This window comes from Dryas octopetala, chromosome 9 (genome assembly GCF_963921425.1).
Source record: "Dryas octopetala chromosome 9, drDryOcto1.1, whole genome shotgun sequence".
Taxonomy (NCBI): domain Eukaryota; kingdom Viridiplantae; phylum Streptophyta; class Magnoliopsida; order Rosales; family Rosaceae; genus Dryas; species Dryas octopetala.
Genome location: NC_141374.1, coordinates 5,615,787 through 5,643,344, shown reverse-complemented (window position 1 = coordinate 5,643,344; position 27,558 = coordinate 5,615,787). Strand labels below are relative to the sequence as shown.

At 37.6% G+C, this 27,558-nt stretch overlaps 2 protein-coding genes across 2 annotated transcripts; one reads left to right on the top strand and one right to left on the bottom strand.

Moving 5' to 3' along the window:
• The first annotated feature begins 9,206 nt into the window (after positions 1–9,206).
• IWS1 (Transcription elongation factor (TFIIS) family protein) lies at positions 9,207–13,459 on the top strand. Its single transcript, XM_086257169.1, has 11 exons — positions 9,207–9,354; positions 9,443–9,863; positions 10,476–10,595; positions 10,846–11,066; positions 11,209–11,338; positions 11,428–11,490; positions 11,574–11,651; positions 11,904–11,995; positions 12,140–12,205; positions 12,336–12,489; positions 13,120–13,459. Exons 1-11 carry the CDS (start codon positions 9,335–9,337, stop codon positions 13,216–13,218), a joined length of 1,464 nt encoding a protein of 487 aa, XP_086113295.1. The 5' UTR covers positions 9,207–9,334; the 3' UTR covers positions 13,219–13,459.
• A 2,460-nt stretch (positions 13,460–15,919) lies between these two features.
• On the bottom strand, positions 15,920–22,078 carry LOC147273395 (dihydroxy-acid dehydratase, chloroplastic-like). The gene is made up of 14 exons (XM_086256729.1): positions 21,454–22,078; positions 20,230–20,301; positions 19,685–19,732; positions 19,026–19,180; positions 18,735–18,929; positions 18,550–18,661; positions 18,338–18,407; positions 18,191–18,249; positions 17,916–18,039; positions 17,751–17,821; positions 17,390–17,491; positions 17,004–17,084; positions 16,343–16,501; positions 15,920–16,251 (listed from the first exon to the last, which is right to left on the bottom strand). The coding sequence occupies exons 1-14, from the start codon at positions 22,000–22,002 to the stop codon at positions 16,201–16,203; spliced, it is 1,848 nt and encodes a 615-aa protein (XP_086112855.1). The 5' UTR covers positions 22,003–22,078; the 3' UTR covers positions 15,920–16,200.
• Positions 22,079–27,558: the final 5,480 nt, after the last annotated feature.

The following is a 27,558-nucleotide window of genomic DNA, read 5'->3' as shown; positions in this document are numbered from 1 at the left end:
AGTACTTCGCTCCACTAAGTTGATCAAATAGCTCGTCAATTCTAGGCAATGGATACTTGTTCTTGATTGTGACTTGGTTCAGCTTCCGGTAGTCTATGCAGAGTCGCAATGTTCCATCATGCTTTTTGGCAAATAGAACAGGGGCTCCCCATGGTGATATACTTTCTCTGATAAAGCCCTTCTCCTTCAAGTCGTCTAATTGCTTCTTCAGCTCCACCATCTCGGCTGGTGCCATGCGGTAGGGCGGGATTGAAATAGGTTGAGTGCCTGGTACAAGTTCAATCTTGAATTCTACTTCTCTTGTTGGTGGGATTCCGGGCAGATCTTCTGGAAAAACGTCTGGGTATTCGTCTACCACTGGTATTGGTTTATCTTCCTTCTGCTTGGCTTGTGTGGAAAGGATGAGTGAATAGCATAGCATAACTTTCTTGCTTTTGAAACAAACTCTCAGCAATGGGTTGATGGGTTGTAGCGGTTTGTGCAATCGGATGATCACCTCTTCTCTGTTACTCGTGACTACCTTCACCTTTCTTTTCTCACAATCGATCTGTGCCTGATTTTCTTGTAACCAATCCATTCCTAGAATAAGGTCGTAGTAATCCATGTTCAAAGGGTATAGGTTTGCTGTCAAGACTCGGCCTTGGACTACTAGTTGGCAAGATTGGTAAATTCTATCTACCTCGGTTGTTGTTCCAATGGGTGTACTCATGTGGATGGTTTCAGCTAAAGGTTCAGCATGCAATCCTGATTCCTCAGTAAAGCTAACAGAGACAAATGAATGTGAAGCACCCGTATCAAACAAGATTCTAACTTCAGTATTAAAGAGCAGTATAGTACCGTCAAGTGGGGCTTCTTCCTGGTTAGCTCTTACTGCAAAAACTCGTCCTCCTCTAGCTGGTTGTGGTCTTCCTCCGCCACCTCTTCCTTGTCCTCCACGATTGTTGGGTTGCGGTGGTGCCTGTTGCAATGGTTGAGCTCTAAATGGTTGTGGTGCAGCCTGTATCTGTGGTTGTGGCCTGGGGGCATTCTGCTGTGTTCTAGTAGGACAATCATTTCTGTAGTGACCTTCACCTCCACACTGGAAACAAATTTGAAGTCTAGTCTTCTTCCAGTTTCTTTGGTTTCGGGAGGGTCCTCCCCTCTGAAATTTCTTCTTTTTCCTAGTCTTGTTCCCTCAGACCTCGCAATTTCCCCTTTCTGTCTAGTTGCAAGGAAATCCTGCTCCTGAGCATAAGCAGCATTGACCACATCTTTGAAAACTGTAAACCTTTGACTTGCCAAGTATTGGCGAATCCCGTTCTTCAGACCTTGCAGAAATCTGACAGTCTTTGCCTTCTCATCATTCATGGTAGATGGGACGAAACGTCCAAGTTCAGTAAACTTTCCCACGTATTCAGAAACAGTCATGTTTCCCTGCTCTAGATCCATGAATTCCTTCATCTTTGTCATTTGCAGTGGCTCGGGAAAATATCTGTCGTAGAACAATTCCCTAAATCCTTCCCAAGTCATAGTGTTAATATTTTCTCGGTGCCTAATGCATCTCCACCATCCGTCAGCTTCGCCTTCAAACACATGTGTAGCTAGCCAGATCTTGTACTCATCTGGTGCGTTAATCGACTCGAGCTTCTTCTCGATGTGCGTAACCCAACTCTCAGCTAAATCGGGTTCAGAACTTCCGTGAAACTTCATCGGCTTAGTCCTAAGGAAACGATCTAAGTACTCGCCTCGTCGCTTATCTTCACGTTCAGCGGGAGTGAGACGGTTACCAGCTTGTTGAGCAAAGAAAGCCTGCATAAATTCAGCCATTTGCTGCGGGTCGAACCGATTATTGGCATTACTGTTAGTTCGATCGAAACGGGGCGGCATCTTGTCAGCAAGACTGAAAACAAATAAGGGAATGATTGACACAAATAATAGAAGGAACAAAAGTGTTTCAAGGGAAAGACTTATCGAAGGATGTGTTTGGTTGGAAACTTCGAAGGAATCTGCTGAATCGGCTCTGGGTTGGCATATCCTGCATATTAGTAAAAATAATCTACTAACAATCTTACAAAGTTATTTATTTATTTATTTATTATTATTATTATTTTTTTTATAGGTCGTACCGCTCTGATACCACTTTTTCTGTGACGCCCCGAAACTGGGAACACCACAGCGGCACCCGTCTTAAAGATCCTGAGACTATAATACCCCTTACCCCGAGTATTATATTCCCAAGCTCTCTAAAACGAGTTAAGCCCTTTTTATTGAAGAACCCGGGTTGGATCAGAGTAGTAAAAATACAGCGAAAGAAATTACTGAAAATACCTCATATTATAAATAACAGTAAAGAGTACCAACCCGTGAGGGTTATGTGTTTCAAATACACTAACCCTAATGCTACAAAATAAAACAGTAGATAAACAGATATGTCAGGATAGTCCAACCCACGCCAGAGTGATTCAGTCTTCAACAAAGTGGTGCAACAAATTGGACTCATGGATAGCCATTGGGATATGCCACCTACGAGGATGAAAGAGAAACACCACCACAGATCCAAAGAAAGGATCTAAACCAGATAGCAAGACTGAAACTGACAAGCTGCAAGTGCCACACCCACGACCTCAATCTTGGTCTCCAACAACTGGATTATCTGCACTCACAAGAGTACAGTAGGGGGTAAGCGTCACATACGTTCATCGCTTCCCCTCGAGGGAAAATCCTGGTTAGGTTTGAAACAATACTCGAAAATATAGGATTTCAAGGAAAACAGTTTAAAAGCAATGCACACCCAAAAACAGGGTATCAATATCAATAATATTGTAACCAAAGCCAGTAATGATAAAGATAATTATGCCAATAATCAGTGAGTAAAGCCTTTGCATGCTCATACATCTTTTTCAGTGAAAATCCTTCCTGTCACGTGACATAGTTCAGAAACATACCTGCGACCGATCACATACAGGCCAACCACCAGTATCGGAAATTCAACCACCACCTTGATACTGTGGTGAGAGTATCCATTTACCTGGTAATACCACATTGGTTAGCCTCCCCAGAAGGACATTCGACTAACCAGTCCGTACTTACCCCTCCGGAGGTTTAGGGGATCGAAACCCAAGGTCACAACACGTGCCCGTTACTCTCAGGTCGTCCAAGGTATCACACAGAAAATCACACAAATATGCCATACAAAAATCATGCACATTCTCTGTGAAAGACATTTTCATATACATATAGTACGAAAATAGGCAGGAAATCCAATAACCGGGATATGGTACCTTCCCCCTACCTGCTTTACCAAAGTGTGTCCCTTGCCTGATCCCTTTCCTGTGTCTGGGTCCCACTTGTACCTGTTGGGAAACTGGAGATCCGAATCCGACGACAGCTATTAGGAACGTACTAAACGTACTCTCGGCCTTGTCTATTAAGACCAGGTAAAATTTAGAGGTTTGGCACTAGCGTAACTTGCTAGGCTTCTCTAAATTCTTGATCCGGCATGACCCTGCTCCCCGAGGCAGACAGTCATGTCAGACCGTGTGGTTTCTAAGTTTATTTTAATTTATTGTCGAGGAGGTTGATCAGATATGAACCTTACAACGTGACCAGGTCAGTGCATGGGGAAACTGAGGGAGCTCTGGCTCAGTACCCAACGCATGTATGCTCATGGACTGACCTTAGTCATCACGTTATTTGGTTACCACTGATATGGCCTCAATATTTATTAAGTTCATTTAATAACAACAGTTAAACGGTGTTTCGTCTATAACCACCACTTAAACAACAGCAAATCAAATAAGCTGGGTTAAGGGTATACCTGTTGAAGACTTCCCACGAGCAGAGTCTCGGTACTACTAGACTTGCTAAATAATAAGATTAAAATAGCCTAATTAACAAGAGATTTATTTAACAAAATTTTAGCAGAAATTCGACAGGGATCAAGAAATTACCTATGTAGCTCAGAAATGATTTTTTTAAAACTTCACCAAAACATAGCCTTCACACTACTAGAATTGAAGAGCTCGTCGCCACGATCGCGTAGGCGAAATCGGATCGTCGATCGGAGCTCCAGAACTCAAGATAAACTCAAAACAAGATTGAAGAAGAGAGAGAAAGGAGGAGAGAGGAGAGAGAAGCTCTCTCTTGGGAAGCGTGCGGCTGAATTTGTGAGGATCAGCTGGGGTTCGCGCCACTATTTATAGGGTGAGTGAGTGAGTCAACTCGGTTGACTCATCCGAGTTGACTGGGTTGACTCAAGTCAACCGTCATAACTTTGACCAATGAGAAATTGACACGTGGCGAAGGCTTTGACACTTGGCTGCACATGCAGCCATCAGATCTTGCTGCCATGCATCGTTGGACGCTCCAGATCGTGCCACGTGGCGCGATCTGGTGTTTTTCCTATTTTATTTTATTTTTCCTATTTTTCTCAACTTCAAAAATTAATTAAAAATAGCTCGGGACTCGGAAAAATACCCCGAAAAATACTACGGACTCGTATCGACTAGTACTAATTAACTATGAGGTCAAATTACCAATTTTCCCTTTAGAAAAATTTCGAAAATTTCAAGCTCCACAAACTAAGATAAAATGCTTTTAAAAATGAAATTTTGGGAAATTCATAAAATAATTTTCCGGACTCGGAATAATACGAGACTTGCTCCGTTGGATTCGTGAGTAAAAGTACCACCTTTTAAAGGTCTAACTTGGGTCCAAACTCTAGTTAAAGTTGGTCAAACAATTAAAGCTTAAGGGAAAAATACGATTTTCCGCCAAACAAATTTCTAGAAAAATTCTAGAAATTAAAGAAAAATTCCAAAATAAATTTGGAAAATTTTGGGTCTCACAGTAAGACACATGAGAAACCTAATTGAAACAATAAGCTGTAAGTGGGTAAAGTGAGACAAAACTATAATTTCAAAGAGTAAATGTGCAAATAAGCCTAAAGCAAATACCCACCCATCCAACAACAAAGTTGGCAAACAAAACAAAAACAAGAAGCACCACAATCTACCTCTTTCCAAAATGAAAATTTACCATCTTCTTCTAAACGAACGAAAGAAAATTAAGGAAAAAAAAATCAAAATTTATTTTGGTGTCCCGACTCGAATTTTAATAGATTTTAAAAGTTCAACAAAATCTACCATCCTCAATTAGGATTTTAATGGATTTTATAGAAATCTAGGTATCTCCAACTTAGATTTTAATAGATTCCTTAGAAATTCAGGTGTCCTAAAAAACTCATAGATTTCACTAAGTGATGAATTTTGGTGAATTTGGATGAATTTTGTTCACATAACAAAGACTATGAGAATTCCAGCCTTTTTCACTTAGATTTTGATGGATTCCATAAAAATCAATAAAAATTCATAAAATCTTTGAAATTTTAAACTTCTTTAAAATCTCAGTTGAGGAGACCCCTTGTTCTTTTGCCATGTTCAATCCGAACAAATCAAACCAACTCATTTTGGAGCTCTATACTCTCTGCCAATTAGCTCACTATCCAAGAATCACAGCCTATATAAGTCCCAACAACCACAACAAGACAAGCTTAGTTGTGCTTCCATGGCCGAACCACCGCCTCTACCCTTTCTTTGAGCGACGGTTGCTAGAGCTTGGCATGTGACAAGCTTCATTAATAGAGTTACAACTTCTCCTTTGTAACGGTGATGCCAAAAAAGAAATTGGAACGCCTTCATTGCAACTCCAAGATGTCATCATCCCACACCGGACGACTCCAACCCCAAGCAATGATGGATTTTTGTCTGCCAAGTCAATAAGCTTAGATGCATTTAAAAGGGATTTGACGAAATTAGTCTTGAAAAAGTGATCATGTCATTTGCGTTATACATGATCATTGTTTAACGAAAAATATAATTAATCTAACAAAAGGGGTACATTGACTTTAAAACTTACGTTGAGGAGAAACATTGATATAACCTAAAGTTCAGGTCTTAAATTGACACAGAAACCAAAGTTTAAGGCCTACTTAAAAAAATTTCCCAAATTAATTTGATTACTAAATTGCTCTTATATAATTGGCTTAGAAAAAATAAGCCCTTATACTAATCACAATTTTTCAAATGGAAAAAATAAGTTTGCTAATAATAAAGCATAATTCAATGTTTCGCATTAAAAAAAAAAAGATATATATTGGGCTACCCATCAATTGTTTAGTTTTTTTTTTTTTTTTTGTTAGATATATATCTAACTTAAATGTAACTATACTAATATTTGGGAAAAAAAAAAATCTTATTAGTGTTACTAGATGTCTTGTATATCAAACCATTTTTGTTTTATATGTGAATGACTTTTTAAGATTTTTTTTTTTTTTTTTAAAGTTAGGATAGTTCTGGCATGATAAAAAGTTCATTCTCATTCCCTTTCTCCCGCTCCAAACTTTCTAAGAAATCTCATTCCCCCAATATCAAGAATTCCATTATTGATTTTGCATGGATTCTAATCACAATTCATTCCTCATGTGTTAGTAAACATAGGAACTAGTACGAATGAGAATCATTGATTCCTCCCATTCCCATTTCTCATGTGTTAGCAAACATGCCCTTAGAGACGTCATGGCAAACTTACTTTATTAATTTTATCAATACTCCCTTTTGTAAATGACTATTTTGGTTTAGTAGATAACACTATGGGTGGAATCGGTTTGGTAACCGAACAGAGGCAACTCAACCAACTACCGTACCAACACCGATAGTAAGGCTAGACTCGTAACCACCACAGACAAGTTCAGTTACCGACAGCTTCTTGGTGATGGTGGTCGGTCACCTTATCTCTCCTCTCTATTCTTCTCCGGCAACACTGTTAAGTGCCAACTCTGTTATCTTCTTCTTCTTTGGCTCCCTTGCTTGCAATACTGGCGACGTTGCAGCTGGGCAATTTCGAGGAGGCAACACAGCACCGGCGACATTGCAGGCTTGCATCTGGGTGTTGTTTAGCTTGGCGGTCGGCGGTGAGACACTGAGATGTAGCCAGGCACACGAGAAGAAGAAAAGCAGGTCGCGGTATGGGATTTCCAAACCGCCACCGCAACCGACAAGGATCGGTTTGATAGAGAACTGCCGCCCGTTGGTTTGATGTTCCACCACCTTAGTTTTTTCGATTTGTTTTCGGTCGGAGGGTCGATCAGATTCAATTTGTCAGAGACTTTTCCCAACCCTAGATGACACCACTCAATTTTTCCTTGTGAAAGAGGAGGCTTTTAGTTAAAAGTTAAAACTCATAAATGATAGTTGTTGATAAAAAATAAAAATAAAAAAAAAACAAAAATTTAGGGTTAATTACATATATATACCTCAACTATACACCAATCATCAGTTGGGTACCTCAGGTTTAAAAACTTTCATTAGGGTACATCAACTTATGTTTTTTGTCAATTAAATACCTCCGTTAGTCTGACCGTTAGGAAGACCGTTAAATGCCTACGTGGCGCTGACGTGGCACACGCGGACCCCACCATTAAATATTAAAAAATAGCCACGTAAACCAAAAATAATAAAATATTAATAAAACTTTGAAAATGATATAAAATATTAAAAAATAATTGAATTTAAAAAAAAAAAAACAAAAGCCCAGAATCCCCACCGCCTCCCCCCGCCTCCCCTGCACAACCAGAAAAACATCTCCATCATTATACAGATCACAGATCCCTCAATCAAATCCCCAGTTGTTTTTTTTTTTCTTCTACTACTCTCATCATCATCATCTTCATCCACACTTAACCACCAAAATCAAAGCCCAGACCCCCTGCACCTGCCCCCAGCCACCCCTCCTCCCCACACTCATCAATAACACGCCTCAAAGGTACGCCGCCGTCGTCGCTTAGAAGGGCAAGACCCACCACTGGATCAAATTTGGGTTGCTCTGCATTTTCTTTTCTTGTTTCAAATCTGGGTTTTCAAATCTGCATTTTCTTTTCTTGTTTCTTTTCTCTCTCATCTCTCTCTGCCTCTCCTCTTTCTCTCAACCCTGAAACCCACCAGCCCCAGCACCACCGAATCCCATCTCCCCCAGCCCCGACTTGCCGCCCTCCCACCACAACCCAACCCCCAACCCCCAGCCCACCAAAACCCATCCCCTATATCCTCCCTCTCTCTACCGTACTTTCTCTCTCATCTCTCTTTGCCCCTCCTCTTTCTCTTAGCCCCAAAAACCACCAGCCCCACCATCACCGAATCCCATCTCCCCCAGCCCCGACCTACTACCCTCCCACCAAAACCCAACCCCCAGCCCACCGAAACCCATCCCATGTATCCTCTCTCTCTGCCTTACTTTCTCTCTCATCTCCCTACCTCTCCTCTTTTTCTTAGCCCCGAAACCCACCAGCCCCACCAAGACCGAATCTCATCTCCCCCAGCCCCGACCTGCCGCCCTCCCACAATAACCCAACCCCAGCCCACCGAAACCCATTTGAGTTGTTTTTTTTTTGTTGCATATGTTCGATTGAGTTTTGGTTTTAATTTCAGGTGGTGCATATTTGTTGGTTTAGTTTCACATTCAGAAAAGCTTGCAGTGGTGAGTTTGCAAATTCATATTTGTGGGTTTTTGGTTCAATAGTTTATAATTGAGTTTAATGGGATTTTGGTTTTAATTTCAGGTTCCAATTTGTTGTGGGTACGTTAGTAGCATCTTTGTGAGAGGAAAGGAAGAGGCTGGGTTGGGCAGGATAGGGGCGGGCTGGGGTGAGGGGGTGCGATGGAGCTGGCTGGGGCTGGGTGGCAGAGGGAGGGGCGGGGATTGGTAGGGGAGAAAGGGTGAGGGAGGGGGCTGGGTAGGGAGGTGAAGTCGGGCCAGGGGGGGCGGGTTTTTTTTTTTTTTTGTCTTTTTTTTTTCTATTTAATATAATTTTAATGGATTTTTTATTTTTTTATTAATTTTTGTACATGTGGCTATTTTTAAATGCCAAGTCAATATTTAATGGTGGGGTCCACGTATGCCACGTCAGCGCCAACTCAGTAGATAACGGTCAGACTAACGGTCAAACTAACGGAGGTATTTAATTGACAAAAAACATAAGTTGATGTACCATAATGAAAGTTTTTAAACCTGAGGTACCCAACTGATGATTGGTGTATAGTTGAGGTATATATATGTAATTAACCCCAAAAATTTATCACTCATTTAAATTAGAAAAATTATCAGTTAAAAAAAAAGAGAAAATTATAATTTAATCAAAAATAATAAATAACGTTTTTATCAAATAAATAAAGAGTCTCCTGCCCCTCTCCCCAAACATTCACTTTGTTTTTTACGCCTTGTTAACGAAGAGAGAAGCACATTCACTTTTCTTTCTATCGCAAAATCACAGAGAGTTGGGCATCCTGACCAGCGCCACTCCATGGCTTACGAAGACAATCCGTACGTTCCTCACTCACAAATTCAAGGTTTAGGGTTAGGTTTTTCTTCAATTCCATGTTTCTGATCAATCATTGTTAATCGATTTCAGGTACCGCGACGAAGATGGAGAGGCATTGATGAACTACGACGACTTCGAAACGGTTCGCGACCCATCTCCCGAGCCCCACCAAGACGACGCCCTAGAAGACACCGACGATTGGCGCGACCGGGACCGGTCCCAGACCCCCGTCTACGACGCCGACCCCTCGTCGTTGAAAACAGGCAAGCCGAGGAAGCGACTGATCAAGAAGAGCAACGTGGGAAAAGTGCCTGTGAGCTCTGATTTGGTGGACGATGATGGCGAGGATGGCGATGAGAGGCAGCGGAAGAGGAAGGAGAAGAGGCATAAGGTCTCGGGGGAGAAGAAGGGGTCGAAATTTCCCAGGAGATCGTTTTCGGACAAGGCGGCGGCGGCAACCGATGGGGAGGTCAAGGAGATGTGGGATACAATCGCCGGCGGCGATTCTGAGGTTATTATTGATTTTGTTTTCATTTGAGGAATTGGGTTTCAGTTTTTATGGCTGAATAGGATGATTGAAAGGTTACATTTATCCTGGGGTTATGTGATTTTGTGCATTGATTTGTACTGTTAAATCATTGAGTTGGATTAGGTTGTATCCGCTTTGGTTTAACAATGATGATTGTTTTTTTTTTTTTTAAATAGTTGTTTCATTGAGTTTTGCCTACTTCAATTTATGTAGATGGAACAGGTTGATTTCTGATATTTAAGAACAACTTTTGTCTGAATGTATCCATTTTATCCAGTCGTGTCTAAGGTTTCTAGTATAAAAGAAAAAGTATTTGTAATTGCTATGTCATTTTGTACTAAAAGATTTTATATTTTAATTGTGCTAACTGTAGTTGTGGTCGGTAAGAACCTTTTATTTGGTGATGTTCAGAATTAGGAGTCAGAGAGATGGCCTATTGGTTTATGTTTTCCATAACTATAAGGAATTTTTTTACTGACCTTTATAAGGTTATATATCATGGAGATTGGAAAGTTGATTTTTTTTTTTCTCTAACACTTCACTTTAGCTTACGATTGGAACTTACTAATTGTTTTATCCTTTTCAATGGAATAGGATGATCAAGAGGGTGTCAGGAATTTTGATGATGACAACTTTATAGATGACAGTGGTGTGCATCCTGCTGATCGGTATGGAAGTGACAATGAACGACGTTCTCCTAGTCATCACCCTGAGGTTATTTTTTCATCCTTTTGTGCTTCCATGTACATGCTTATGACATAATGCCACAACATGGAATATAAAGTCATGAGATGGATTATAACGTCGGTTGATTGACAGTGTTTCCTGTCTTCAACTTGTATATTGATACCACGTGTTGTAACTGATGATGTTCGAAGACTAATGATTGCTTACTACTTGGTCCAGATGGTCTCTTCGTAGCCTGATTTCTTTTCCTATATGTTTATTGTTTTGAACTTTTTAGGCCGAAGAGGGTGAGGAAGATGATGAAATCAATGACCTTTTTAAGATGGGTAAGAGAAGGAAGAAGAACGAAAAAAGTCCTGCGGAAATAGCATTGCTGGTTGAGAATGTCATGGCTGAGCTCGAGGTTACAGCTGAAGAGGATGCGGAATTTAATAGACAGGGGAAACCTGCCATTAATAAACTCAAGAAGTTGCCTCTTCTTACAGAGGTCCTCTCAAAGTAAGCTGTTTGCATGTGATTTCTCTCTGTCTCTCTCTCTTCCCCTGTCTCCTCCCCTCATTTCGTCGAATGTACTTACAACACATCTATTTATCATTGCTAGAATATTTTATTAATTTTATTGGTACTATTCTTGTTATAGGAAGCAGCTTCAACAAGAGTTCTTAGATCATGGAGTACTAACTCTACTGAAGAATTGGCTTGAACCTCTTCCAGATGGAAGTTTACCAAATATAAATATACGTGCAGCAATTTTGAAGATTTTGACTGATGTATACACCTTCCCCCATTTTAATGTGACATGTAGTAATGGATGTCAATAATTTTATGTAGGATCTGAAATGTTGCTTCTGTTGTGTAGTTCCCTATTGATCTAGAGCAGTATGATAGAAGAGAACAACTGAAGAAGAGTGGCCTTGGAAAGGTTAGGATTTGATAAGGCATCAAATCACACCTCAATATTTATGGTTTGGTAAACTTGGACTGATTTACTTTGTTCTCGGGCAGGTCATTATGTTTTTGTCAAAATCTGATGAAGAAACAACTTCCAACAGAAAACTTGCAAAGGAATTGGTTGACAAATGGGTAATGTGATTCTTTCTCTAGTACTTCATGCATTTATGGAGTTTCTCCTTGTGTGGCACTAATAAGGGGTTGTGGTGTGTATACCTATTCTACTTGTCCAAGGATCATATCTAGGAGACCCATTTCCTGTTTAACTGTAGATAAATTCTGGATTGAGATAATAGTTATTTGTTTATTCTAGTTAACGCTCACTGAATAGGGTTCTTTCTCCTATGCAATGTTGTTGACATCTTTTCATTAACATGACTGCAGAGTCGACCAATATTTAATAAAAGTACAAGGTTTGAGGATATGAGAAACATTGATGATGAGAGGGTTCCCTTTAGAAGGCCATCAATGAAAAAGTGAGATTTTTTTTTCCTTGCATAAATAACATCTTATTGCTACTCTGTGTATATGCAAATTCATTTTGAACTTGATTTAAACTTTCTCTAGTCTTGTGTATTAATTGGGTTTGTTAAATTTATTTTTTGTATTTAATTCCACAGGCCAGTGAACAATGGTACAGGAATGGAATCTAGAGATGGTGATCTTGACTTGGATGAATTCTCAAGGTAAGATGTGAGGATGGATTAAAATGCTTGATCCTATTTTGGAGAGTCCACCTTCAATTGCTGCTGCTTATTTTCTCTGCCATTTCTCTGGAAGCGATTTCTTTCAAATTTTAATTTGACTTCGATACAGGGAAAGAAAATCCAGCCAATCGTCTTCTCGGCAACATGCTTCAAGGCCAGAAGCGACACCAATGGATTTTGTGGTGCGCCCACAATCTAAGATTGATCCTGATGAAATTAGAGCCCGTGCTAAACAATCGATACAGGATCAGCGCCGTATGAAGGTTGGTTTCTTTTTTTTAATGATAAACATATGAACAAAATGAATAAAGATGTGTGAATCTTTTGTCAAAATTTTGCCTTTGCAATGTGAATACAAATAGCGCTTCATATGTGGTTTTGTTTTATTCTTTTTTGGTTCTCTTAAAATAAAAGAGGCAAGGTTTCCTCTTGTTTGCCAATTTCTTGAGCTGCCTTTAGATCTTTCAGCTTCTGTCTTTTATCAACTTAATACTTACTAGTTTCTTTTCATTGACAAAAGTGACATAAAGAGATTACATATTTTTTTTGGCGGCTTCTAAAGAGATTACCTAAATCCAAAGACCAAATGACTTTTTTTTTGCCCTTTAGTTTGGCCCATATTTCACTTTTTTCCATGTAGTTTTAATTTAAAGAATAATACCCTTGTAGTTTTATTTTATAACGTTTGCAATTGAATGATATAATCAATTTTCCATCAAATTGGTAGACAGAAAGGTCTTTGTGGGTCATGCATGTGAGGGAACGTTTAGTCTTTTGTGTTCCCTTTCATATGAGTGTGGCTTCATTAATCATTATTCTATTGATTTCTTGTTTGTCCTGAGTTGTCTTTTCGAAATCTCCATTCAAGCAAGTTTTTTTTTTTTTAATGGCAGATGAATAGGAAGTTGCAGCAGTTGAAGGCACCAAAGAAGAGGCAGCTTCAGGCCACAAAACTAAGTGTCGAGGGTCGTGGTATGGTCAAATACTTGTGATCTTATCAAGCCCTCAAATAAAATGTTTAACTGCACTGCTATCTCATGGTGCATTCAATACAAAATGAGGGCCGAGGAGGAATTACAAATGTGGCCTTCTTAGTTTGATATGTCAATAAATATTCAAGTTTTCATTTCTCCCTTTTGGAGATGCATAATTGTTGATTAATCTTTTGAATGTCAAATTACTATTTTATGTATCTCCTTTAAGTTTTTCATATACATATTATATTTTGTGGATGTACCATCATCTATATTATAAAGAGATGGCTTTTTGTCAATTCTGTTATGTGCTGTGAGCCTGTAACAGTGCGATGGATGAAGACTTGAAGTTTAAGCTAGGGAATTCCAAAATGATGAAATTTTAGATGAAATTTAAAATTCTAATTAAAACTTGTAGAGTTTGGTATTTGGCTCGCTTATCTAGTTTTGAGGTGGCAATTTTTCCTACAGTTTCATACCCGTGGGGTCTTGCCTCGAATGAGGAGGGTATGCTATCATGGAGATAGCACTCATTACCTCATACTTAACCTGTTTTTCCGTTTTTGGCCAAAAAAAAACCTGTTTTTCCGTTTATTTTTTTTAAAATAAAGTAAAGATAATATGCATATATATTTTTATGCTAGGTTTTTCAATTTCTAGTTTTAATTTTTGTTTGTTTTTTAAATTTAATGTTATTAAGTTATGGTCTTAAGTGGATGGCTCTAAAGTTAACCAACCATTATTTTAGGACTTATTTATTAATAAGTCACAACATACAACATTTTTTAGTTATAAATTCAAATTTCTAATTTCTTTATTTTTATGCCACAAAATATATTTGTAAGCCACAATTTAAAAAAAAAACAAGTATGAAGTATTCAATATTATTCAAACTCAACCATACAAAAGTAAGGTATTCAAGCATATCCAAGTTTTAGTTTAATTTTTTTTTTAATTCTTTTGAGAGTTTATGGTTTATTTTAGTCTTTAAAATTTAGAACTAAAGCCCTTAAATCCTAAATATGAAGTCATACAACTTAAACTTCAAATGCTTAAACTTTAAAGCAATACTACATCATTTAATAAAGTGTAATTCTATGAATTATAAAGTGTAACTCTACAAAAGTTACATTATGCATCATAATAAAATAAAGTGTAATTCTTTACCTACTACATTATAACAAAATAAAGTATAACTCTATGAGGGTTACATACGGCGTCAAGAAAATTTAGTTTTAAACTACTCATTGTGGCTTAAAAATAAATAGATCGTTTACATGGATTTATGAGTGAAACTTACAATTTTTTGTGGCTTTTTGCTAATTTACTTTATTTTTAGCTCACTAACATTTCTCAATACTCGACATCAATTCTTCACTCACATCGTCACTCAACTCTCTATCAAAACCCTAAACACATTATAACACTCTTCATACTGATGCAAACAAGTTTAATATTGACCAATGAATGGTTAAATTGTGGTTTGAGAGTCTTTAAATGAAGTATTTTCATCATTCATTTGAGTTTTAATAGACTAAGCGTTTATTTTCAAAAATTGAAATCGCAACATGTTTGGCACACTAGAGTCGAACATGTTGTGAGTCGTTCGACAATAAAGCACCGAATATAGTGTTGTCCGTTCGGCCATACACTACCGAACACCTCTAAAAAATTTAGAAAAAAAGTGTTCGGTGGTTGCCAACCGAATATCTTTCTACCTGTTCAGTTTTGCGTAGCCGAAAATCCTTCTACCTGTTCGGTTGTTTGTTGCCGAACATCCTTATACTTGTTCGGTTAAACAGTGTCAAACAAAATTCGAAAAATAAATTTCAAAACTCTCCCCTTTGTGTTCAAGTTCAACATTAAACAGCTAGGATTCAATCTATTGCAGTTCAAAAAAAAATATTTTGATGTAGAAGGCAATGGGTGGTGGTGGTGAGTTATGGGTGGTGAGGTATTGGCGTTGGGTGTTGGGTGGTGGTGATGGTGTTGGGTATAAAAAGTAAAAATATGTTAAGTTTGTTTGTTGGGTTTTAGTAAGGGTATTTTTGAAAAAATGTTAGGTGTACTAATAAGTTTTAAATTTTTTAAATTGAAAGTAGGTGTAAAGAATGTGCTAGAGTTACAGATAAAAAAGTTGGATCCGAATAACAACACCTATTAGCTAAAGTTTCAATTATACCCTTTTACATCTTCTTTACAAAATTACTTTTCACCCTTTCCTCGTCCAGATCCCCAATCCAACCTATTCGCACTGGAAGCCTCACAAAACCTCCTCAAACTCACTTTCCTCCTCTCCAAAGCCTCCCAACTCAAACCCTCATCGACTTACCAAAAGCCTTTATATCTTCCAATGCGGCAGGTTTCCAATGCTAGCTGCATGATATATACTATTTTCTTTATATAAGTGAGCTTGCCTTTTGCTTTTAACTGCACCGAGGTTTTGGGTTGATTATCTCTTCTTTATTGGTAACACAATGGCCTGTTTTGATCACTTCAACAACCAATTTGAACCTTAAAATTTTCGGTTTGGCAACGAAAAGCTTTTACATTTGGGGGTTCTTACCGTTCCAATTGGGTTGAATTTAATTGCAACGTTGACTGGTTTGGCCCTTTTTACTTTTGCTTATATGGCTGACCTTGGAGCAATGGGCATGGTGACCATTAAACATGGCAAAGTCAATATGGGATTGAGTTAGACGCAGGGGAGAATGGGTGGTTTTTTTTTTTTTTTTTTTTTTTTTTTGTGTGTGTAAAGAATATGAAGTTGTTTAGAAAAGATGGAATAAGGATAAATTTGAAACGTCCAACTAATAAAAGACTTAAAACACCTAGTCCCAACAAAATTTATGGACACAACAAACAAAAGAAAGAACTACATAGCCGAATCCATCCTAAAGGAGCCACAATAAAGCACGCAACATGTCCACATGGCGTTTACCAATCTGGGCTTTGATATCTCACACTCTATATGTGCCATCTATATCACTGTCCTCACCATTACTCGTCAGTCACACATCCCTTTGAAGCTGATTGCACATTCTTGATGTACTGGAAATAAAGAAGAGGGTTTTTCTTTAAACACAAGAATCACATCTTCATAACAGGGAAAGGAGAGTTTCAAAAGAAGATTCTGACATACCTTGTACAAAATTCCACGGTTGGCCTTGTATGGAGGTGGAATCCAGTTCTTTCTTCGCTTCTCCATCTCCTCATCTGTTAACTGGACATCTATTCTCCTGTTTTCGACATCAACGTTGATGATGTCCCCATTTTCAATTAATCCAATAGGACCACCTTCCTGAAAACAATTTACAACGCATCCCATGAGCACTCTTTTCTGCACTAATGTTGTTTCAGCTTAAACAACACAAGTAAATATGGTATTGTGCCAAGCCATGTTCAAATTTATTTGGGTTTAATGGTGAAATCACCGAAAATTAAAACCACCGACTCATTTCTTCTAACATTTTTTGTATGGGGACTCAAGCTGATGGAGAAAAGGGAGCTAAGGCCCAGGGAGGGCGTGTACTCCCTCTCAATTTTATTTTGGTGAAGGAAAACAAAATTACATAATTACTCTTCAATCCTAAACACCTCACTCCCATATCTTTTCTCTCATTCTCACATCTAACTCTTCAAATATTTCCCTATCTGAAGTCATTCTTGTGCCCATAGGCCTAAGTGGCCTCCAACACGAGATACACTCAAAGACACACGCATAATTGATCAAGTTGGAGACACAAATCTATCAAGATGTACAAACTAAAATCAAATAACATGAATAAAAAAGTTAAAGGCACCTGGGCTTCAGGACATATGTGGCCAACAACAAATCCATGTGAACCGCCTGAAAACCTACCATCGGTCAATAACGCAACCTCCTGCAACACTTGAAAGCAATATCCAATGAAACATCCATAACAAAACAATAACTGGGTTGTCAACTAGAGCAGTGTGGTGTAGCTTGAAAGGGCCATGATGGGATTTTATTTTTTTATTTTTTTAAATCATTAGCATTACCTAAAAACAAAAGATAAAAAAATGGGTTGAAGTAAAACCATTACTGTTGGACCACTCAAGCAAGTAACTGGCACACTTCATGTGAATGAAAATATAGCATTTTCAAGTCAACTCACAAGGACAGACAACTAATTACAATGCAAGCATGGATTTTGATTAACTATACCTTCCCTAGTCCTGCACCCATTATTGCACTGGTTGGTGTTAACATTTCGGGCATGCCTGGTCCTCCCTTTGGCCCCTCTCCTCTAATAACAACTACTTTTCCCTGGTAGATAACAAATATATACAAGAAATTAGATATTCCATTTTAACATGTGAGTTTGATTAATAAAATTCAATTTAAAGCAATCATGCAACATCTGCATGATGCAGAAAACAATATGCCTACAATTCATCTCAAGCTCAAATTATTAAGCAACAGTAACCAGAAATTTGCAATTTTTTATTATCCAAGATCATTTCTAATTGGAAGTTCGTCAAGAAAGTATACCAGAGACAAGTACAATCATGGAACAAGAACAGACCTTAAAACTCATTGGATCCTCTGAGATAGCTGCAATCATAGACTCCTCTCCTTCAAAGACAAGTGCCGGACCTGGAGTATTTTTACAGTGACTTTGATATTAAAGAAAATGAATTTTTAACTTCACAAAACCATTAAACAAATAAGAGAAAACAGAAAACAGCACCAGAGAAATATAGCCCCTCTTTTCCCGTAATTTTTGCTACAGAACCCTTCGGTGCAAGATTTCCATACATTATTTGGATGTGGCCTGTTTTCTTGATAGGGTTCTCCAAGGGCCTTATTACATCCTGAATGAACAGGAGGAAAAAAAAAAGATTAAAAAATAAACAGGCGTGAGAGAACTGTATTAGATGTTTATCTCCAAATGCATGATTTATTGACAGCAAAAAACAATAGAAACATTTCAAGTAGTTAATTTAAAAGGGAGTTAGCTCATACCTGCCCTTTAGACAAAGGTAGGAAACTTTCCGCATTCTCAGCTAGTGTCCTCCCAGTGACTATAAAAGAGATATCCTTATGTTAATATTATGAGCATTACAGCTTAAACTATGTATTTCCAATAATGCAAATAATCTGAACATATACCAGTCATACAATCCCCATGCAAAAATCCACGCTCCAAAAGGTAGCGAATGACTGCCGGTGTTCCTCCAATCTATTAAAATAATTAATACTGGCTCATCAAGAGAAACGGAAAATATAGTCTAGAAACTGATCGAAAAAAAGTCATATGCACGCAATATATGCCACAAATTGTCACATTAAGTAAAAGAAAAGATATTCACTAAAATTCAGACCTTGTGTACATCCTCCATGACATACTTGCCACTAGGCTTAAGATCTGCAAGAAATGGAACCTCATCGCTAACTTTCTGAAAATCATCTAGAGTTAATTCCAGACCAACAGACCTGCCAAGAATCTTGTCAGTCGATATTTGCATGCAAACAATTATTAGCAACCTGGGGAAATATGGCTTCTCACCTGGCAATAGCAATCAAGTGTAAAACGGCATTGGTAGACCCTCCTAATGCCATGACAATAACCATTGCATTACGTAGTGACTTTGGAGTAATAATATCTCGTGGTTTCAAATCCATTTTTAATAATTCCAAGAGATATTTCCCAGCCAAACGGCACTCATCCAACTTCAATGGATCTTCAGCAGGTGTAGACGAGCTTTTAGAAAAAAAAAAAAAAAAAACAAAAACAAAAGATAAGAGATGGATTGATTGCAAACAATATATTAAGTTCTCATCTGAAGAATATCTTTACCTGTAAGGAATTGACATTCCCATAGCTTCAATGGCAGAAGCCATTGTATTAGCTGTATACATTCCACCACAAGCCCCAGCCCCAGGACAGGAGTTGCGGAGAACATCCTTCCTCTGCTCATCACTTATGGATCCACTTACATATTCTCCATAACACTACAATATAAAAAAAAATAAAAAAAAAATACATTACCAAAGAGTTTAGCTTTACAGCCTTTACCACATTGCAAACATAATTATTTACATTTTGAAGTAGCCTTTTATCTTCAAATGGGACAATTTAAAGTAGGCAAGCCTTTTATCTTCACATAAGCAATTATCATTTGTAAAAGTAGGCAATGAAGAACAATTTAAATGAGACCTCAAAACTGATCAACAAAAGCAGAAAATTGCTACTAAAGCAAGACTTGCATCACTAACAACAATTGAAGTTTTGTGTTTTTATAGACATTTTTCCATCAAGATTTTGAACCCAAAAGTCAGAACAAAAAGAAAAAGTCCATAATAGCTATGTCTAAAAGAAAGTAGAGAGTACATCTTCATTTAAACATGTGCAGGAACAGCATAGAGTATGAGAAGTCTATACACAACAGCAAAGCAATTTCCAGTTCATCAGTGACAACATAAAATAATATTCAAACCGCAATTTAGAGTGCATACCTGAAAGGCAGATACTATATCATATGTATGGCCTTGGAAGTGCCCAGGCTGCAAGAAAAACAAAAAGAAGATTAATAAAACAAGCAAAATCCAATAGATAGCAAGCATATTAAGTTAAGATCGTACAATCACAAAATCTCAATCATCACATAATTATGTAGTAATCGAACTTGTAATAATAACAAGATGTTTTAGGTCAGCGTAGTAAGCCTATTAATAAAAGAATTAAAGATGACGTTATTTTTCATAAAAACCATAAGCAAAGTACAGATCCAGAAGTAACTAGAGAAAGAACTTTAATTCAAAAACTGAGCTTATGTTATAATTTATCCATGCTGTATAATATCCAAATTAACAAAACCCTAGTCATATGCAAAATTTCTTTGATTATGGAGAAGAATCCTAATTATCGTAATATCTTAAGTGAGACATTATTGATCCCCAATAATATATATTGTTAAACAATGACTGGGAGAAATTATAGCAGAGATTATCTAGGAAATATAGAAAGCTAGTTATAAAGGAAACATACAGAGATCTCGAACCTTTATAGTTCCACCATAAATCATAATGCTTGGTCGGTTGAGCCGGCCCATTGCCATAATTGTACCTGGCATCTACAAGAAGTGCTAGCATAAGACTCGAAATATATTTACAATTGTGCATGAGAACAACAAAAATACTATTAGACTAGGACCATGGATAAAAAAAGGGAATTGCTATGAAGGCTCTGGCCCTACCAGAGTCCCAAGACAGTAAACCTACAGACATACAAAATAATTCAAAAATAAGATCGCTGAGGCACACAACCCTGTATATGAGGAGTTTAATGGAGGAAAGAAAACCCCCAAAAAAAAAGTGATGGTAAAATACACCAGATATCTGTGTAGCATGGTTATAACTCCAGATGTATCTGATATTTCATAAACATACCCAATTTTTCTTAAATAATAATAAAACTGAAAGCACTTCCAAGAATGATTGAATATTTATGGGTGCATATTCAAACACCTCAATTTTTAAGATACGACCATCTCTATTGTAGAAAAGAACAATACTCTGCAAATTGTAATTAAAACATATGATGTATGTTTATGAAAAGCGCATTATGAGTATCAAGATGTAACATAGTAATAAGCTTTAACTTATAGATAATTGCCTCTTAGAAAGAACTCTGCTTAATCTACAAACAAGTGAACTTTAACATTACACAATATTCCCCACAGGTACCCCATTTCAGAAAAGAAGCAGAAACATAAACCAAGAGCTCACATTACAATCAAAAAGTTCTAAACTCCTATCATCATAATAGAAAACTCACATACAGAACACAAAAAAGCCTACATTGCCATCCAAAACCAATAACACCATGTAATCACACAAGCCTAAGAAATCCAAAACGTCAATATATACTATAAAATTGACAAATTTAGTTAAAACCCACATAAAGTCATCACTTAAACAAACCCCCCAACCGAAAAAAAAAAAAAAAAAAAAAAAAAAAAAGAGAGAGAACCGTTACTCACATTACACCATTTCAGAGAAAAGCAGAAACATAAACCAAGAGCTCACAATACAGTCAAAAAATTTAAACACCTATCATAATAGAAAACTCACAAACAGCACACAAAAGCCAATATTTCCATCCCAAAACTCACAAGTTTAATTAAACCCCACATTATTTCATCACTGGAACAACCCAGAGAGACAGAGAGAGAGAGAGAGAGAGAGACAGAGAGAGAGAGAGAGAGAAAAGTAAAGTTACTGACATTTTTGTCACAACCAGGGATGGAGATGTTGCCATCATACCACTGAGCACCCATAACAGTCTCGATGCTATCAGCAATCAAGTCCCTAGACTGCAAGCTATAGCACATTCCTCTAGTTCCCATAGAGATAGCATCACTGACCCCAATCGTGTTAAACCTGAACCCCACCATGCCCGCCTCTCTCACCCCTTCTTTCACAGCCTCCGAGAGGTCTAGCAGGTGCATGTTGCACGTGTTCCCCTCGTACCACACCGACGAGATCCCAATCTGGGGCTTCCCCATGTCCTCCTCCGACAGCCCCACCCCGTACAGAATGGCCTGGGACCCACCCTGGGACTTGGGCCCCGTGATGCGCGAGCTGTTTTTGTTGAGCTTCAGGGCAGGCGGAGGCGGTGAGTCCACGGCATTGGACGGCTGAGATTGGGCCGTCTTGGAGACGGCGGCTCTGACGAAGAATGGAGGGCTGCGATGGTGAAGCCCATGGAGTGGGGCAAGGGGTATGATTGGGACGGCGGTGCGTGAAGCTGGGGTTAGGAGGGTGGCTTGCATTATGGTGGTGGGAGGGGTTTAGGAAGGGGATTGGGAAATGGAGATTTTGGAAGGGCTTTTGGGTCCAGGAGTCTTGTGCTTCACTATGTCTCTGTTGCACCAGAGTTGCACGTGGGGTACTACTACTAGAGGACCAACCAATTACGTTTTGGTCTGAGCCAGACGATGGTTTGTTTCATTGTTTGTCGTACTCGTCCGGTGAAAAATTATTAGAGCATGTGCAATATTTGATTTTTTTAAATAAATACCCATATTTGAATTTCTCTATTTTAGATTATAAAGTATAAAATAAAAAGCGCATTAATAAAAAATCATATTCTCGTATAATAAAACAGCTCATTACAATTTAGACATAAAAACAGTAATAGTTTTGCAAATTTGGGTTATGTTTAAAATTAGGGATTTTGGGATTTTGGTTTTGCAAATTTGGGTTTTGTTTAAAATTGAGGTTTTTGAATTTCTCACTCTCCTTTGCAAAATTACTCTGAATATGGTCTTTTGGTTGATTGTTGTGGTCTAGTGGTATTGGTTGATTTGGTGTATGGTTCACTCAGACACTTACCTGAAACCCTTTTTTAGCTTTTTAATTTGTATTGGTGTTGTCTGAAGTCTTGATTGAAGACTACAATTGTGTTAAGATGGAGAAGCAATTGCAACATTAAACTTGTCAAACAACCTACACCTACTGTTTGACAATTACGACTGAACTTGCAACCACGAAGTTAAATATCGCAAAAACTATTTTGGTCACGTTTTATGCCTATTATTTTGCCTAGAAGGTTTGTGTCTTGCTAGACTTTTTTTTTTTTTTTTTCGGTGCAACAGTGTAACACTTTGTGAACATAAACCCACACATGGCTTGAAATATTAATGCTTTTGTTTCCATGTTAATATGTGAAATTATTTTAAACTAATCAAATTCACGTAGAACTAAACTAAGCATGCACTTCAATTACTAATAAATTATCATCCTCCAAATTTTTGATGCAACAGTTTCTTTATCTTCTGTGAAGGCACACATCAATGACACTTTGATGCCTAAAAAAAGACCAAACCCCTCAAATCAAAGCCATGCTCCAAAGGGAAAAACCAACATCGATATGTCATTTGTTTTGCATGGTGCCTTTTTCTATTATTTGTATGTCCTCATTCGTTTGCCTTTCAAAATATTTGAAATACGCTTTGAATGATAAGCTCATTATTTCATTTTCAATGGTTTAGGCAAGTTCAATCGGAGATACTTAAAGAAGATGGCAAGAAATTCAAGAATGACAAAAAGGTTGTTATATTTAATTTTGGGTTGGGTTGGGTTTAGGGTTGAGATGAATTGTATATTAAATTTTGATGAGCTGCCTATATTTAATTTTGATGAACTGTCTATTTTCTATTATAGTTTATGACCGAGCACTCAATTTTGACAGTGGAAGCAAAATATGTCCACTCAATGGAAGGAATTAGATGCGAAGCAGAAGAGAGAGAATTGTCCTAAGCAAAAGTCTAACGAGGTTGTTGGGAAAGTGTCGCAAGTCTCACAAGCCACCTGCACAATAAAGACTAGATGCACGCCTGATTGGTTTAGGAAAGTCGTTTTTGGGTTTAATGCTGACAAAATTAGAGCTATAAATGATATGGGGTTTGGTATGCTGGCTTAGATTAAGTGCATTGGCCTTCGCCGTCGTCTGTGTTGTTTTCTTGTTGATCGCTTTGCACCAGCCACATGTTCGATTAAGATACATGGAAAGACTTTGATCATCACTCCCTCAGATTTTCAAGTCTTAATGGGTGTTCCTGAGGGTGAAATGAAAATTTTGACTACGGACTCTGTGTGTAAGATTCTTATGGACTTTGGCATTGTCCTACTCGGTTACCAACTATGTGTTATACTTGAGGAGCAAGTAATAGAAGTTCTATACCAAATCAATTCAGAACTAGTTCACATCAGTAAGTATCCTAAACTAATATGGACTAGGATTACTTAGATGTTATGCTATATGCTAACAACTAGACATAATCAAAAGTAAGTCTTTAAATAGGAGTCTAACTAGGATTGATAAGAGTTATCTTAATGGGAGGACACTCAGATTCAAGACCCTATATATAACATAGGTCCATGACCACATAATCATCTTCTGAGCAATTGGTTCACTGCCCCTCTCGTGGTGGAAAATTTGAGGATTAAATATTAACTCTTCAAACTATATTAAAAAGTGGATTGTAATTAGATAAATGTATTTATTTAACAAACAAATAGATAAAGTTAATTATTTTAAGTCTTGAAACTATATTTTTTAAAAATAGATAACTAAATTATTTTTATTAATTTAAAAATTAAAATAATTATAACTTAGTTCGGTCATGCATCAAACACAAGACAGTGCTATTTAGCTTATCCAACTGCATAATCTGACACAGCATTAAACATAGGATAACATTTGTCTAGCTTACTCCAGTCCAACATAATTCCTAAAAATAGTCCAGTCCAACACAATCCAGCGTAACAAACAGAGCCTTGGTGTTGGTGAGACCCAAACCCAAAATTTTAAAGACCAAATTGGGTTTGGGTATTAGGTATATGAGGATCATTGTTGTAGAAAACCTAATGGAATGTTGATCACATTGTCTTACCTGCAATGGACATCTCTCTCTGCCTTTGTATGCATTGCATTATACTAGCTAGATTACTTTTGAATTTTCTCTGTACCATTTGTTGTTTTACACTTTTACATTAAGATAGAAGAGTGAATTAGCTAGCTGTTAAATGCACTTCCTTATTGAAAATTGCATATGACCAGTTTTGATATCCCTGCTTCTGATAGCTAGTGTACTAGCACAGGTCCCAAAAAGCTTCGAACCATGCTATATTGCTCTATACAAATCCAATGTGGCAAATAGTAAATTTCGGTGGGTGTAGTGAGATCTAGTTGGAGAGCTTCAAGAGAGTGAGAGAGAGAGAGAGAGAGCTTCAAGATATTGTTCTATGCAACATTAATTTGAGCCACAACAACCACAAAGTCCCCCTCCACCTCCATAAATGCGAATGTAGTTATGCAAAGTCCACATCCACAACCACAACAACCACACCCACCGTCGCACCATGCCGTCAAACCACGCCGTGTCGAACTCCTCTCAATAGTGCCCGTCCCTTTGGTTTCCTCTTTCAGGAATCCAAAGCTGTGTAGCACCACATGGTGTTGCCACTTTCGGTTTTAGGTCATTAGTTGGTTTTGGCCAATTAATATTTATTTTTCACGCCAATTAATTTTAGGAAAAACAGTACGAGCTACATTAATAAGCATTAACTCTCTATCAATGCCAATCACACTAGGAAGCCAATTCTCATTCATCACACTCTTCAATTTAGTCAAAGTCCATTTGTAATTGTCTTCTTTCTCACCAGCAAGATACACAAATGCAGGAAAGAATGTTACATATGTGGATGTCATCCTCACAATTTCTAAGAGTGGTAACTGAAACCTGTTTTTCATGTACAATCCATTATCAAAATATGAAGAAATGCACGCAATAGGTTGACACTCATAGGGTCATGAGCTCAAAACAAGTCATTGATAATATTATTGATGCCGCTACTATGATGCCACTCTACATATTTGTACATGTCCAGGTAACTTACTTAGCAATAGTTGTATCTTTGATTTGTCAGCCTTCTCAATCACCCTTTGTTGTTGTCTTGCATTGTAGATTATTCTTATTATGATGATATTGAGTGAATATCTTTTTTTAATTATAAATAATATGTCCCTCATGTTGGCATACTCTTCGACATATCAGCCAACAAGGCGTTCTTTTCTTCGATTAACTGCCTTGCATAAAAATGGCATTTGTTGTGATATACAGCAGGATGGTTATGCACCCCACATACCACCTCAAGCTTCAACTCATCGAACCAATCTTCGCACTCTTCAATAAAAATGGGCAATCACACTTCTTTGTGCTTGAGGGCCTTGAACGCTTCTTTTTTAGCCATTGGATTTCTCATCACACATCTTTGTTTTAGTTTAATTGTTGTTTGATCTCACAACTGATTTTTCCTTTGGAGGATTACCACTTCTTTCACAACCAATTTAATTATGCCTCTTTCAACTAACCAACAATCTCGACATCAGATTTCTTGATAATGATTACAATACCATTCATCTGTCTTTGTGCACAAATCCACTTGACAAATGCATCTCGATTCTTGAACACTTGTAAATAAACATTTATTATTTAAAAACCGAGGTAAATAATTCATAGGTAACAATTTAAAATGCAAATTCATTTACCTCGTTGGTTATGAACTCATTATTGTAGTTCACAACATATTTTGTCCCAACACGTACTGTTGTTTCGGGTGGACGTATCTTATTGTTGATGAAAACAAAATATATGACTGTTAGTAACTTTAGTGTTCGGTAACAGAAGGCCGAACATAACAAATGATGTTCAGTGGTATGCCACAGAAAACACTGTAGAGAATGTTGTAGTAGGGTTTAGGGTTTTGTTAGAGAATTGAGTGGAGAGATGTGTAGAGTTGTTGGAGAGATGAGTGAAGATGTTGAGTATAGAGAAATGTTGAGTATAGTGATGATGTTAGGGCAATTTAATTGAATATATCGTTTTTATTCAACTTAAGCTTTTTTGATCCACCCAGTCCAATTCTTAACTTTCTAACCCTTTTCGTGTGAAATGTCCATAACGCCCTTCATATAAAAACCCAAATTTTGTTACTGTATTTTTTTGTTTTTTTTTCCTTTCTCCCTCCCTCTCTCCTTATTTGATCGAAGGCTGCAACAAAATAAAAAAATTTGTGATTGTAAAGATCAAATGCAACACCAGATGAAGATGAAGATTTGGATGAATAATAACTAAATATGAAGATGATATCACTTTATCTTCATCCCTCACCACCACCAGATCTTCTTCTTTTTTCATGGGGAATATTCAGTTTTCCCAATGCGACAAGAATTTGTGATTGAAAGATCAAATGCAACACCAGATGAGGGGATATCACCACCTCCCTCCCTCACGACATCATCTTCAATATCCCCATCAAAGGCATCACACAGATGAAGAAGAAGATCTTGATATCTATCTGAAGATTTGGATCTGCTAACCCAGAATCTCCATTTCCCACCGCGCCCACTGCTCGCCCACGCCCAACAAAACCCCATTGAGCCTTTATAAAATCAAAGGCAACACATAGATCAAAGATCAATTTACTGGGTTTATTGGGTTCATGGGTTTGAATATCCATGTGTTTATCGGGTTTATTTGGTTTTCTTTGTATCAAACCCAGTAAATTGGGTTTTCTTTTTGGATCAATTTCTAAAGTCATTCATGCATTACTTATTGGGTTTTCTTTTTTGATGCACTCCAATTTTGTGAACAAAAAATATCAGAAATCCATAGCTTGCATTCGAAACCCATAGCTTACTGGAAACCATATATCAATTTGGAAACCCAAACTTCATAACATTTTGTAGTCAAATTCCATCTGGAAACCCAGGTGCTAATTGATGCAGTCTTCGATCATATGAGAGAGGGAAGGAAGGAGAT